At 47.7% G+C, this 14,639-nt stretch overlaps 1 protein-coding gene across 2 annotated transcripts in view; it reads left to right on the plus strand.

Moving 5' to 3' along the window:
• The window catches only part of SFMBT2 (Scm like with four mbt domains 2), a 67,645-nt gene extending 53,499 nt beyond the window's left edge, over positions 1-14,146 (plus strand). For both annotated transcript variants that reach the window (XM_035127388.2, XM_035127387.2), the window contains 5 exons: positions 3,081-3,256; positions 5,208-5,380; positions 6,588-6,836; positions 9,185-9,313; positions 9,792-14,146. In XM_035127388.2, coding sequence (XP_034983279.2) covers positions 3,081-3,256; positions 5,208-5,380; positions 6,588-6,836; positions 9,185-9,313; positions 9,792-9,932 — 868 coding nt within the window. In that variant the 3' untranslated portion in view covers positions 9,933-14,146. The remainder of the gene's footprint in view (positions 1-3,080; positions 3,257-5,207; positions 5,381-6,587; positions 6,837-9,184; positions 9,314-9,791) is intronic.
• Positions 14,147-14,639: the final 493 nt, after the last annotated feature.

Consider the following 14,639-nt stretch of genomic DNA (forward strand, 5'->3'; position numbering starts at 1 on the left):
TGATGAGGCTGGAGAAGACGGCCAGTCTCTTTGCTTCCATCCTCCCTCAATGCCGCTCGTTTGGAATCCATCCCTGGTGTGTCTGCAGGAGGGTGGGATGGAGAGCAGCGTGCCATAGCGGTTAGAGTGCCGGACTATGTCCCAGGAGACCAGGGTTTGAACCCCAAAGGAAGCTTCAGTGGTATTTATGTATGTGACTGGATCCATCCATGAGTGTTTTATACCCCACAAAATCTTCCTCTGTGCTTCCCATCTACATTGCATTGTGTATTTCTGGAACATGGAATTCAGAAATACAGTACAGTGGAACCTTGGTTTTCGAACATAATCTGTTCTGGAAGACCGTTCGACTTCTGAAACGTTCTACAACCGAGGTGCAATGGGCGGACAGCAATTTCAATGGAGAAATTGACCGTTCGACTTCCGAGGCACTTTCGAAAACGGAAGCATTCACTTCCAGGTTTTCAGGATTCGGATTCCAAATTGTTCAGCTTCCAAGACACTTGAAAACAGAGGTTCCACTATAAAACAGATGCATTTCTGAAACGAGGTCTGTTGCAGGCATGCTCACAGACATTTGCTTACCTCTGCCCACGTCACTTTTTAGATTTTTTAATATACTTTATATACCACGTTTGCACAGAAGGGCAGTCCAAAACAGTAACAAAAAATAAGCATGCGTCACACAATTATTTTACTTAACTGTTGGAAGGCTGTGTGTTCCTGTTTATTAGGCACAATTTATTCTAATCAATGCATTATTGGCGTCCTTTTCAGTTTGCCCCAACTTAAGGTCTGGGAACTTGCTTTTTTTAAAAAACAACAGCAACATGTAAATTGCTTTGCTTCTTTTGCATGAAATTCTGCATTCTGCGCATCATTACTTTGGATATGCACGCAATGAGATAGCAAGTCTGGCTGTCAATCCCTATTGTGAACAAGGCATTCTGGCTGTCTAAGCTTGGTGGTGGGTTTTCTCCCCCCTTCGAAGTTCTCTTATGTGGGTCATTACTTTGGAAATCTTTGATCCTTGCCCCTTTAGCGTCGGTTGTAATACATTTAATTAGAAAAGCAAAATGGATTTTACTTGTGGAATCCTTAATGCTACAATTGACGCAAAGCCCAGTGAACTTTAAAGTCTTGCAGCGCCGCCGGCTAATAGCTTCTGATGTTGGGGGAGGGGGCGGATTTTTTTTATTGCTCAAAGGTAGCTGGCAAAATGAAAGTCTTGTTGAAGCAACGATTATGCTGTTAATAATATGGATATCCAGGGTGACATCATTCAATCCAGTGGTCTTTTTACTAGCAGGCGGAGAAGTCTTGCATGCTATAAAACAGTGTTTCTCAACCTTTTTTGGGCCACGGCACACTTGTTCCGTGAAAAAAATCACGAGGCACACCACCATTAAAAAGGTTAAAAAATTTAACTCTGTGCCGCCCTATATTATAATTATGACTGTAAGAAACACTTGCCAAATATTGTTTCCGGCGGGTCGCCAGGCTCGTTTGCACTGAGCTTTGGGAAAGAGGAGGAGAAATATTGCTTTCCGGCGGGTCAGTGTTGTGTATTGGCGGCCGCCAGGCTCGTTTGCACTGAGCTTTGGGAAAGAGGAGGAGAAATATTGCTTTCCGGCGGGTCAGTGTTGTTTATTGGCGGCCGCCAGGCACGTGACAATGCAAATCGCCCTTCTCGTTGCCGCACATCGCGGCACACCAGCCAGCGTCTCGCGGCACACTAGTGTGCCGCGGAACAGCGGTTGAGAAACGCTGCTATAAAATCAGTGGTAGGGATCCTTCAGCCTTTGAGCCTAATCAGCCCCCACCCCACCCCATTTCACCCGTGTCTGTCTGTTTGCTTGCTTGCTTGCTTGCCTGCCTGCTTGTTTGCTTGCTTGCTTTGTTGCCAAGCTGTGTCCACTTCCCTTGATTATATATTTCATAGAATAATAGAATAGGAAGGGACCACAAAGGCCATCCAGTGCAACACTCTACAATGCAGGAATCATTCGCCCAGTCTCACAACATTTGTTTATAGTCGACTCACGCGGGGTTTACATTTCGGAGATTTCAGCTCATGAAGCCAAACTTGTGTATATTTTATGTATTTATTTAGTAAATTTGTATACCGCCCTTCATTCCGGAACAAATAATATAACAAATGGACAGGAAGGGGGCTGAAACCCAGCGCATAGTAAAAACAACAACCCAACGTTCAAAAATTAGAATCAGCAGTAAGCTAAAAGCAGATTGGAACACCTGTCAACATTCTACATGTCTGGGTAGGGTTGCCTAAACGAAAATTGTTTTAAGGAGCCGCTGAAAAGAGTCCAGCAAAGGCATCGGTCTGATATCAATAGGCAGGGAGTTCCAGAGGGTGCTGCCATGCACTGCAAGATCAATTTCTTCCATATACAGAATATTGTGTGGTACCTGTAACAGGGCAAGTTCTCTAAGGGGTTGAATGGACACCTACGGGGTTAAACAATATTCACCTGATGTCATGTGTGATGTCAGATTTAGATTTTCCTCTCTCCCCCCCCCCTCTGTCATTTCCCCCTTGTGCCTTGCATTTTTTTAATTTCAATTTTTAAGATTGTGAGCCTGCATGTAGGGACTGTCTTGTTTTGACTGTATTTAAGCTGCTCTGGGAGTCTTTTTGGCTGAAGAGTGGGGTGTAAATGCGATGATAGATAGATAGATAGATAGATGATAGATGATAGATAGATAGATAGATAGATAGATAGATAGATAGATAGATAGATAGATATAGATAGATAGATAGATAGATAGATAGATAGATAGATAGATAGATAGATAGATAGATAGATAGATAGCAACTAGATGTGGGGCAGGTGAAGACATGGCTGGACCATAAGGGGGTTTCCAGCAACCAGGCTTGGCCTCCACCAGCAGCCAGCTGATCCGTTGCTGCATGCAAAGTGCTGTACCCTTGCCCACAAAGTTTGATTTCAAAGATTGAACCCAGGAGAGTTGCTGCCAGTCAGTGTAGGCAGGTGCCGAGCTAGCTGGGCCCGTGACCTGTGTAACGTTTGTTGTGTTGCAACAACCCACCCGCACAGGTACAGAGGCAAAACCTACAGGGCCACCGTCAAGATTGTCCGCACATCTGATCAAGTTCTGGATTTCTGCCGGAGAGTTTGCGCTAAGCTGGAATGCTGCCCGAATTTATTCAGCCCCATCCCAGTTACTGAAGCCTGCCCGGAAAACTGCTCCGCTCACACCAAAACGAAATATAGTGAGTATGATGGAACTAAGTGGCTCGTGGAAGTTTCCTGCCAACTTGCCCAGGTTATCTTCAGGGCCAGGTGGAACGTTTCGTGTTCAGAAAAAGGAAAGGTGACCCCTTTCCCCAAAATCTATAAGATGGGGAATGTTTAAACGTCTCCAGCAGGCCAAGAGTTGAAATGAATGTGGCCTCCACTTCCACTGTGAGAATAGCACCAATAAACCTTGTTTGCTGACCATTAGCTCAGTGGTGGGACACCTGCTTTGCATGCAGAAGGTCCCAGGTTCATTCCCCGGCAGCATCTCCAGATTGGGCTGGGAGAGAGCCTTGCTTGAAACCCTGCAGAGCTGCTGCCCGTCAGTATGGACAGTACTGAGCTAGAGGGACCCTGTGGTCTGATTCCTGATAAGGCAGATTCCTATGTTGCCTCCCTGGGAATTTAATTGGGTGGTTGAGAGAGGCTGGGTAGGTCAACAGAGCAAAGCAGCAATGAGCCAAGGAAGCTAAGCAGGTATGAGGAACCTGTAACCCTTCAGATGTAACCCTCGCAACATCCCTGACTGTTGGCCATGTTGCCTGGGACAGGTGAGAGCTGAGGTCCAACTGTGGAGATCTGCAGTCCAACCTAGCCATGCTAGTTAGTATATGAAGGGGTTAAGGTCCACAGAGTTCTAATTTGCTAGAGTAGGTTCGGTGATGTCACATCCCCTCTTCTCCTGAGAGGGAGGAAGGCTTGTTTCCTGTTCCTTCTCTCTCTCTGTCTCTCTCGTTCTCTCTCCCTATTTACTCTGCAAGCAACAGAGGCAGAAATGCCTCACCTTAGCTCTCTGCCTCAGACGTGTGTCTGAGGCTGCCTGTGCTATATTTTACTACCCAAGAACATTTGCCTGCATTTCTTATTGTTGCGCAAAGGCTAATGCAGGGGTCAGCAAACTTTTTCAGCAGGGGGACGGTCCACTGTCCCTCAGACCTTGTGGGGGGCAGGACTATATTTTGGGGAAAAAATGAACGAATTCCTATGCCCCACAAATAACCCAGAGATACATTTTAAATAAAAGCACACATTCTACTCATGTAAAAACACCAGGCAGGCCCCACAAATAACCCAGAGATACATTTTAAATAAAAGCACACATTCCACTCATGTAAAAACATGCTGATTCCTGGGCCGTCTGCGGGCCAGATTTAGAAGGAGATTGGGCCACATCTGGCCTCCGGGCCTTGGTTTGGGGACCCCTGGGTTAATGCATGACCGTGACCTCGGATTAAGTAAGTACAGCATTTTTAAACTTACTTTGGAGTGTGGTCTGTTTCATTGCATGAGGGTTAGGAAGGGGGCCAGCTAGAACATGATGAGCAAAGGTTTGATAACCAATTGTTACGCTCATTTAATCTGTGTTAACGTTGGGATTAAAGTCTGGAATGTGCAAGTCCTGTGGTTTTATAACAGCCACCAGCCATTCCCCCCCCCACCTTTATTAGTTAATTTGCATCCTCTGTAGAGGATTAAATAATATATCCTCTTACAGATTCCCATCACGAACAACATCTGGAGGGCCATAGGTAACAATGAACACAGGTTAGGACAGGCATCCCCAAACTTCGGCCCTCCAGATGTTTTGGACTACAATTCCCATCTTCCCTGACCACTGGTCCCGCTAGCTAGGGATCATGGGAGTTGTAGGCCAAAACATCTGGAGGGCCGCAGTTTGGGGATGCCTGGGTTAGGGTGACTAAATAGTGGAATGAACTGTTGAACCTTTTGCACATCCCTAGCACTAAAGAGCTGTTTAGCAAGGATCAGCCACTTAGTCTCAGTCAGCTGCTAAGGGATGTCCCAAAGTCATGAAAGTATAGTGTTATCCCCCTGCTGTTGTTGCCTGGGTTAGCTCCATAGGCTTTGGTTAGTTTGGTGACTAACCAGGTGTTGTTGTTTTTTGCTGTTTGTCTTTCACTCCAGCTTATTATTGTGGGAAGAGGAGGAAAGTCATCAAGGCTCCAGCTGGAGAAAACAACAGCCGCAGCTCGGAGAGCAGACATGGCAAGCCAGCCAGGCGCAGGAAGATGCAGAAACCCATTCCAGCACAAAAGAAGAGTCGGCCATCTATTACAGACCTAGCGGAATCCCCGGAGGTGAATTTTTGGTTTAAAAAAATCTTATTTCTTTCAAAAGCAAATTGTCAGCAGAACATGAGTTGATAGAGCCTTAAGGAGGTAGAGGGGAAGGCGCAATTCCTGGAATGATTTCGCATTCTTTTGTCTTTTAAACTCTTTCTCCCTGCTAGTAGAAAACTAGCATATCAAGGGAAGTGCTAGGGCCTTTCCCCGATAAGATAGCTTTTGCAAGCCTGCCAGATTTGCAGTTCCTAAATCAGTAAGCAGGCAGGAACAAAACTGCCCTGCAAAATTCACACACCTCCAAAAATTGTGATGCACTTCGCCAAGCAAAAAGTGTGGACGATGATGTGTTTATTAGTTAAATCAGCCTACAGAGCCGCATTAAATTTGGCAGAGGCAAGAGGTAGCTTTAAGAAATGCAGATATCTGCCATGATTGCACACACAGAGAAATCAGCACCCAAAATGCATGCGATTATTTTTGTGCATAATTTTATCGTGAATAAGTGGAAATGGGCAAATTGGACTTTAAGCTGGAGAAATAAGAAACCGGAGCAATTACCATATTTTGTGACTTATTATCTAATTTATAAACCACTTACATGTCCAAATGGCTCTTAACTGGATTACAAGAATGAAAACAATTATGTTATGAAGTAAGTATTATTTGGGGAACAACTTTAGCTCAGCTTCCTCTTTTCCCCACAAAAACATACAGTCCTGATAAGTTATCTTAGCTGCCAAGTATCCCGTTTTTGGCGAGAAACCCCCGGATCTTAATCCGTTTCCCGCTGTTCTCCCGAATAGAGAAAAATCCCGGAAATCCCTCGGATTTCCTACCTGCCATAGAGCCTCCATTTTGGGTGCCGCTATTCCCATGTGTGGGCACCGGAAATCGGGCAGAGTGGCACCGGAAGTCAGTTCTACGCATGGCCGGCGGCCACCACCAAGGTGGCCGCCAGAGGCATGCGTAGAAGCGACTTCCGGTACCGCTTTGCCCGATTTCCAGTGCCCTCATATGGGAAGAGCGGCCCTGGAAGTTGCTTCTACGCAACTTCCGGTGCCGCGCCGCTGCTGATCCCGCATTTTTCAGCGGGAGACTTGGCAGGTATGTAACTTATGAATTCAGGGCTGCTTGAACAGCACCATCCACCCCATTCGTATTACCTCAGTTTCATTGCCGTTCGTGTCTTTGGGCCTTGTGGAAACCCAACTCCCTGCAGGAAAGTGACGAGGAGGAACCGGAGGCCGTGGACGACGAGACGTGGAGTGAGGAGAGCAGCCCAGAGCTACAAGATGACCAGACAGATGTCTCCTCGGCCGAGCTGCCTGCAGCCAAGCCTGCGAGCACAATGAGGTTGCGCAGCAGTGCTGACCTGGACCGAGTCGCTCGCAGCGGGAGGGGCAGGCGAGCCCGGAAAACCTTGGCTGTCTTGTGTGCCAAAGGACAGAAAAGGCCTCGGTTCAGACAGGTGAGGATTTGGGTCCCTTTCTCGTGTCGCCAATGCTTCTGGTTTGCTCCAGTTGCTGCAGCAAGACTCCCTGCAATGTGCTCTACATGGGGCTACCTTTGAAGGTGACTCGAATTACTTGTAGACTAATCCAGACTGCGGCTGCCAGACTGGTGATCGGGAGCGACCACCGGCACCTTTTAGCACCAGTCCTGAAAGACCTACATTAGCTCACAGTACGTTTCCAAGCACAATTCTCTCTTTTTTTGTTAGTTTTACAAATGCAAACTTGTTGTTGTTTAGTCATTTAGTCGTGTCCGACTCTTCGTGACCCCATGGACCAAAGCACGCCAGGCACTCCTGTCTTCCACTGCCTCCCGCAGTTTGGTCAAACTCCTGTTCGTAGCTTCGAGAACACTGTCCAACCATCTCGTCCTCTGTCGTCCCCCTTCTCCTTGTGCCCTCAATCTTTCCCAACATCAGGGTCTTTTCCAGGGAGTCTTCTCTTCTCATGAGGTGGCCAAAGTATTGGAGCCTCAGCTTCAGGATCTGTCCTTCTAGTGAGCACTCAGGGCTGATTTCCTTCAGAATGGATAGGTTTGATCTTCTTACAGTCCATGGGACTCTCAAGAGTCTCATCCAGCACCATAATTCAAAAGCATCAATTCTTCAGCAATCAGTCTTCTTTATGAAATAAAAAAATCCTTCCAGTAGCACCTTAGAGACCAACTAAGTTTGTCATAGGTATGAGCTTTCGCATGCATGCACACTTCTTCAGATACCTGAAGAAACTACGCCTGAAGTGTGCATGCACACGAAAGCTCATACTTATGACAAACGTAGTTGGTCTCTAAGGTGCTACTGGAAGGATTTTTTTATTTTGTTTTGACTGTGTCAGACCAACACGGCTACCTACCTGTAACTAGTCTTCTTTATGGTCCAGCTCTCACTTCCATACATCACTACTGGGAAAACTATAGCTTTAACTATACAGACCTTTGTTGGCAAGGTGATGCAAACTTATAAGAGTCCAAATATATATCCATATACAGAGATTACTCTGAATCTTGCAACTTCCCCCCACCCCCTCCATGGTGTCCCATTTTAAGAGGAGAAGAGGAGGAGGAGGAGAAGTTTGGACTTGATATCCCGCCTTTCATTCCCCTTAAGGAGTCTCAAAGCGGCTCACAATCTCCTTTCCCTTCCTCCTCCACAACAAACACTCTGTGAGGTGAGTGAGGCTGAGAGACTTCAGAGAAGTGTGACTAGCCGAAGGTCACCCAGCAGCTCCATGTGGAGGAGCAGGGAAGCGAACCCAGTTCACCAGATTACGAGTCCGCCGCTCTTAACCACTACACCACGCATATTACAACTGCATATTCTTCCATGCTCTTAACTTTTATATCAATCCATATTGTCCCATAATATTTGTTACACTTCAAGTGAAATCAAAATCCTGCCAAAGTTTCCATCTGCTTACAGTAGTCTCCTAAATAACTTATAGATTTTCCTCATTCTTTTATAAAGTTTTTTTCCCTCTTGGTTTCTGAGTTTTCCAATCAGTTTTGCCATTTCAGCATAGTCCATCAGCTTGGTTTACCGTTCCTCTCTGGTAGGAGCCTTGTCTTCTTTCCATTTCTGGGCTAGTAACATCCGTGCGGCTATTGTTCCATACATTAAAAGTCTTTTCTGGTCCTTTGGAATATCGGTACCTGTAATTTCTAATAAAAAGGCTTCTGGTTTTTAAACAAAAATGATTTTAAACATTTTTTTTCATTTCATTATATATCATCTCCCAGAAAGCTTTTATTACCTTACAAGTCCACCACATATGATTAAAAACTACCTTCTTTTTCATTTCCAAGCACAATTCAAAGAGTGAGTGCTGAACTTTAAAGCTCTAAACCAGGCACCCCCAAACTTGGCCCTCCAGATGTTTTGGGACTACAACTCCCATCATCCCTAGCTAACAGGACCAGTGGTCAGGGATGATGGGTGTTGTAGTCCCAAAACATCTGGAGGGCCGAGTTTGGGGGTGCCTGCCCTAAACAGCCTAGGCGCTGAATACTTGAAGAATCTGTAGCAGGAAGTGAGGGGCAGGTGGGGCTCGTCCACCTGAGAAGGGAGCCCACTTAGGAGCAGAGCACCTTCACATGTCTGTGGACTCCCATCAGCCCCAGCCAGCCTGCCCAATGGTTGAAGAAAATGGGAATTGCCGTCCAACCACATACAGAAGCCTCCATGTTGAGGAGAGCTGGCAGTGGCTACTATGGGATATTCCATCATATGGCAGGAGACTGGGTTAGATAAGCCACAGGGTCCCATCCATTTCCGTGGTTCTATTTTTATATATTTATTTGCCCTCTTAGGTGATGAAGCCAGAGCTGGAAGAGAAGCTTGTGCTGGAGAGCAACCCGTTGGAATGGACTGTCACGGACGTGGTGAAGTTCATCAAGCTGACCGACTGTGCCCCTCTTGCCAAAATATTTCAGGAGCAGGTGGGCCATTCTTCATGCTACCGCTTCTTCTGTGTCAGGGTTGAGAGTCGAATCCAGATCGTCTCAGGTTGTAGTTTCCACTGAACATAATCCCCGCCCCCCAGGTTTGCCCTCCTGCGCTCATTTTGCTTGTGATGCCTCCTCCTGCTGCAACAAGCTCTCCTCCCTCCGCCTGGCAGCTCCCAGAACCAGAAGAGGTATGAAAAGGGAGGAGGAGAGGTTGGCCGCACACAGGCGTAGTTTCCAGTTTGCTTGGGAAAAGCCCTGGAGAGGAGGGAACTTTCAGTGTCGGCAACTCGATTTTCACGGAGTAATACTAGTGAGAGTGAGCTGCTCTGCATTTTTGCTAATAAATACTTAAACCCCAACTTTGAACGGTGTGATTAATGACTGGCACGCTCCTGTGCCTCAATTTTTTGAAATTGCAGCATACATTTAAAAAATTTAAAATCACGAATGTTTCTTCTCCTTTCTGCAGGACATTGACGGCCAAGCTCTCCTCTTGCTGACCCTGCCGACCGTCCAGGAGTGCATGGAGCTCAAGCTCGGGCCCGCCATCAAGCTGTGCCACCAGATTGAGCGGGTCAAGCTGGCTTTCTATGCCCAGTACGCCAACTGACCACACCGCTTGCCACTTTCCCGTCTGTGACTTTCGTTCCAAGGTTGCGCCTGGCTCTCCCGACCCTGAAGCCCTTTGTATTCGGAAGCACTGATAAAATATATATTGCGGGGAAGAAGCTGGCAGCCCAGCTGCTTGCTCATGAGTAGGCTGGCCTTCAGCTGGGGCATTGGGGTGGGGCTGAGTAAGGGCCGCAAGGCTCCAGGCTCCTCCTGAGAGATTATGAGCTCAAAGAGAGTCAGGTAAAGGGGTAAGATACGGAGTGATAAGCAGAGGATTCCTCCAGGTGGATGGTTTTTTTGTTTGTTCGTATTTGGAGTTTTTTTGTTTTGTTTTGTTTTGCAGATGCGTTCTGCAACTTGTCCCTGATTCATTAATGTCACAGGCTGCTCATTGCGACTACTCTAGAGTAACGGCTCTGCACGTTCTGGCCTTTTCATGCTTTTATTAAGTGCAGTCTATTTACAGTGATAGAGCTGTACAGGATACATCCGTTCAGTCCGAACCAGAACCCTGGAATGGCGCGCTCCGCGTCTTCTTCCAGCATAAGAGTCTGGGCACGCCAAATCGCCTTCCGCGTTTCCTCCTGCATAATTCCGGAACCGGAGGGGAAAAGGGTCTCCTTTCCCTGTTTTCCTTCTCCCCCTCTTCCCCCCCCTCTCTCTTCCTCTCCCACGTGTAGCAGGGGCTCTCCTATGCTGCCGGAGCCCCGTCTCCTCCTTCCTCCTTCCTCACTTGACTCTTCCCCCTCCCCGCTGCCACTGCTGCTGGTGGAGGAGCTGCTCCTCAGGATGGGAGGGGGCTCTCTGTAGTCTTTGCCCCTTACAATTAAGATTGCATTAGTGATGGATTTAGACCAAACCATACGCATACCATTCTGCTTCACGAGTTGTTCTGCCATGCTTTCCCCAATGTTGGGCACTTTTGCACTATAGCACAGCAGAAAAAAGAAAAATACCCACCCAGAACATTTGCGGCACAGAAGAGCCCCCAGGGATGTGCGTAAACTCGCAAGGACTGGACTTTGCAGTAGAGAACCTCTGGCAGGGGAAAAAAATGAGATGACGAGGCACACACAGGAGCACTGTTTGTTGAATGACTTCGTTTGACAGGGAAAAGGGGAGTCTTGAAGGCAGGGCGGCTGTCACTTGGGCCTGGTCCTTGCGGTGCAGTTTCCCTGAGCCGAGTAAGTGTGTACAGAAATGCATGCGCTGAGGCGAAGTGTGCACAGATAAGAAGGAAAGCTCACAAGAATGGTTCACGGTGGGGGAAGCTGCTTTGCAAAAAAATGCGTGCTAAACTGCATATGGAAGAAGTCGGCAGGACGGATTTTCAGGAGGACTCAAATCGCCGACTGATGTGTTAAAAGTGCGAGAGGCGAATTTGAGATTGGGAAAATGAGAAATTGAGAGGAGCCGAAATGGACAGGCTCTCCTACCCCTAGTTTCCAACCACCGTGCAAGATAAAGGGTCCAAATTGTACAAACCGTTAAGAGACACCCCCTTCCCTGACTCCTAGAGCCAGCAGTGGAGGAAGCCGCTTGGGCACCTGGGGCAGCACGCCCAGGGGCGGGGCAAGCTGCCCATAGGGGCAGGGCACACCCAGGGGCCTCCAGAGTCTGCCTGCCTCCTCCCACTCTGCCACCCTACAGCTGGGGGGAGGCAGCAGGCAGACCGTTTGGGCAATGCAGAGCCTTTAGGCGCCCAAGCCACCGCGTCACTCTCAGGGGAGACGCGTGGCTTGGGCCCGCTGCAGGGCCCGCCGTGAGTGCCGCCTGGCATTTTGTCACCCCCCTCAGTGGTGACACCCGGGACGGTCCGCACCCACCGTACCCCCCTTTCTCCACCCCTGCCTACAGCCCCAGGCAGCCTGTTTGCTCCACTCCAACAGAGCACATGCGTAGCCATGCGGGGTACATGAGCATCACTTTCTCTTAAAAGCCCACATCCCAACATGCAGCTCTTTTGGAAGGGATGGGGGAGTTGGGCGCGTTGAATCTAGTCCTTCCTCCTCTCAGGCAGCTCATTAGAAAGATTCCAGGCTTTTTAAAGGGCCTCTGTGCTTTTAGCCCTTGTTCCTGGCTCAGACGCTGTTTGAAATGGAACGGGCTCCTTCGGGAGGCGGTGGACTCTCCTTGCATCGGAGGAGATTTTAAAGCAGAGGTTGGATGGCCATCAGTCAGGGGTTATTTAGCTGTGACTCTTTCATTGCAGGGGTTGGATTAGATGACCCCGTGGGGTCCCTCCCAGCTCTCTAGGAAAACACAAGAATTGGATTCATTTGCTTTGTTAAACTTTTATGTTCGTGCCCTGTTACTTTTCTTGTTACAAGCAGGAGGATGGAAGCCTCCCATCATCAGATGCGAATGTTCGAAAGTTTCAAAGTTTCAAGGCTGCATTACGCACCATGCATTTATAAAGCGCACTACTTCCCCCCCCAAGCAGCCCTGGGTGCTGGGAGTTGTAGCTCTGTGGAGGGCAAACTACAGTTCCCAGCATTCTTTTGATGGGTGGGGGTGTGTGCTTTAAATGTATGGCGTGCTTAACAGCCCAAGTTGAGAGAGTTTTGGAAGGCGAAAAACCCGAGGGACAGTGAGAGAGAGAGGTGGGAATAATACTGTCTCCCAATGCTTCCTGTCCACAAAAGGATGAGGCACATTGTTAATTCTGCTGTACAAGATTGTATTCTGTATATAAATATATATATAAATAGATATATATATATATGATTTCATGTAAATAATGGGGGAAATCTATATTCAGAGTTCTATTTTAATTTTTATTCAAAAAGGGAGCAAAAGAAAACTTTTTACTCGAAGCGTTGTAAACCAGATTGTTGTTAATAAAGTCATTCAAAAGGATGCCTGTCTGTTTATGTCTCATTTCCCCTCCTGCTTGAACACAATTTGACCCATATCCACCGCAGGTCACGGGTAAGAGTGGTACCTTGGTTCTCAAATGCCTTGGCCCTCGTACGTTTTGGCTCCCAAACGCCGCGAACCCGGAAGTGAGTGTTCCGGTTTGTGAACATTCTTTGGAAGCCGAACCTCCGGCGCAGCTTCCGATTGAGTGCAGCCAATCGGAAGCCGCACCTTGGTTTTCGAACGGTTCCGGGAGTTGAATGGACTCCCGGAACGGACTAAATTCAACAACCAAGTTACGACTGTACTGAATATCCGTAGGGAAGTTCTCTTGTGGAAGGCCTGCGGAGAGCTGCTGCTGACTCAACGGAACCCCAAGGTTTTCTCAAATGCTTGCAACAGAGGGATGGGCAGAGCTGTTTTCATATCCTGCTTCTGGAATTCTTGGTGACATCTGTATAGGTTTTAGTCAAAAGCTGGGCAAGAATGGAAGATGAGCCCTCATCTAAGCCAGCATCCTTTTCTCACCACGATGGAAAAGATGCTTAAAGTATACTTGCAAGAAGGACAAATCTCCCCACTTACTTTTGCCTACCAACATGCATGTTGCGGAGAGCTTTGGAAGAGAGATTGGACAGGCCTCTGTCATGGGTGCTTTAGCTGAGTTTCCTACATTGCAGGGGGTTGGACTAGATGACTCTTGGGGTCCCTTACGACTCGCATGATTTTATACCACCATTTAGTAAGAGTTTTTGGGGAGGCCTGCCTAGGGTGTCGGGTACCCTCTGCTAGGTGGTTCATTCATTCAGTTTTCTCGCTTTCCTTCCCTCCTGGGGGCTGTGCCGGGTAGCTAAAGCCATATACTAAATGGGCTTCCAGAGGAGCAGCAGAATATGTGATTCCTCTATTTAAGAACTCGAAAATTTCCCCTCTCCTATTGGCCCCCTGTGTCTAGTTAAATGCCATCTCCCTCTCCCATGTTTTCAGTCTTCTGTATTAGAAAGGCAATAGAAATTACAGCTAAATAGTGGTTCCAAGAGCATTAATTGCCTGCTCTTGCAAATTTAATTGTGTGGGATTCTTTACAGTCACATGCTGATGCTAATGAAACATAACAGGGTGTTCTAGGATTATTCTGTGATGAAACCCCTTGGAGCTGAGAGGTTTGCCAAACTGTTCTTCATCTGGGAAACTTTCCACGTCAGTTTTTATGCTGAGGGGCCCTCCCATGTCTGCCTCCTAATCGCTGCGTGGAAAAGGACAGGGGTCCGATTCTCCTCGGCCAAATTTATTTCTGCATTTTGGGGTTCTGAATTTACCTGATCTTGTTTCTGGGTAGGTAAGAAATTGAATAAAATACTAATACTACTTCTGATGATGATGTTGATGATACAGTGGTACCTCGGGACACGGGTGGCGCTGTGGGTTAAACCACAGAGCCTAGGGCTTGCCGATCAGAAGGTCGGCAGTTTGAATTCCCGCGACAGGGTGAGTTCCCATTGCTCAGTCCCTGCTCCTGCCAACCTAGCAGTTTGAAAGCACGTCAAAGTGCAAGTAGATAAAGAGGTACTGCTCCAGCGGGAAGGTAAACGGCGTTTCCGTGCGCTGCTCTGGTTTGCCAGAAGCTGCTTAGTCATGCTGGCCTCATGACCCGGAAGCTGTACGCCGGCTCCCTCGGCCACTAAAGCGAGATGAGCGCCGCAACCCCAGAGTCATCCACGACTGGACCTAATGGTCAGGGGTCCCTTTACCTTTACCTCGGGTTACAAACTCCGCTAACCCGGAAGTAGTACCTTGGATTGCGAACTTTGCCCCAGGATGAGAACGGAAATCGTGCACCAGTGGC

Source organism: Zootoca vivipara, chromosome 10 (genome assembly GCF_963506605.1).
Source record: "Zootoca vivipara chromosome 10, rZooViv1.1, whole genome shotgun sequence".
NCBI lineage: Eukaryota > Metazoa > Chordata > Lepidosauria > Squamata > Lacertidae > Zootoca > Zootoca vivipara.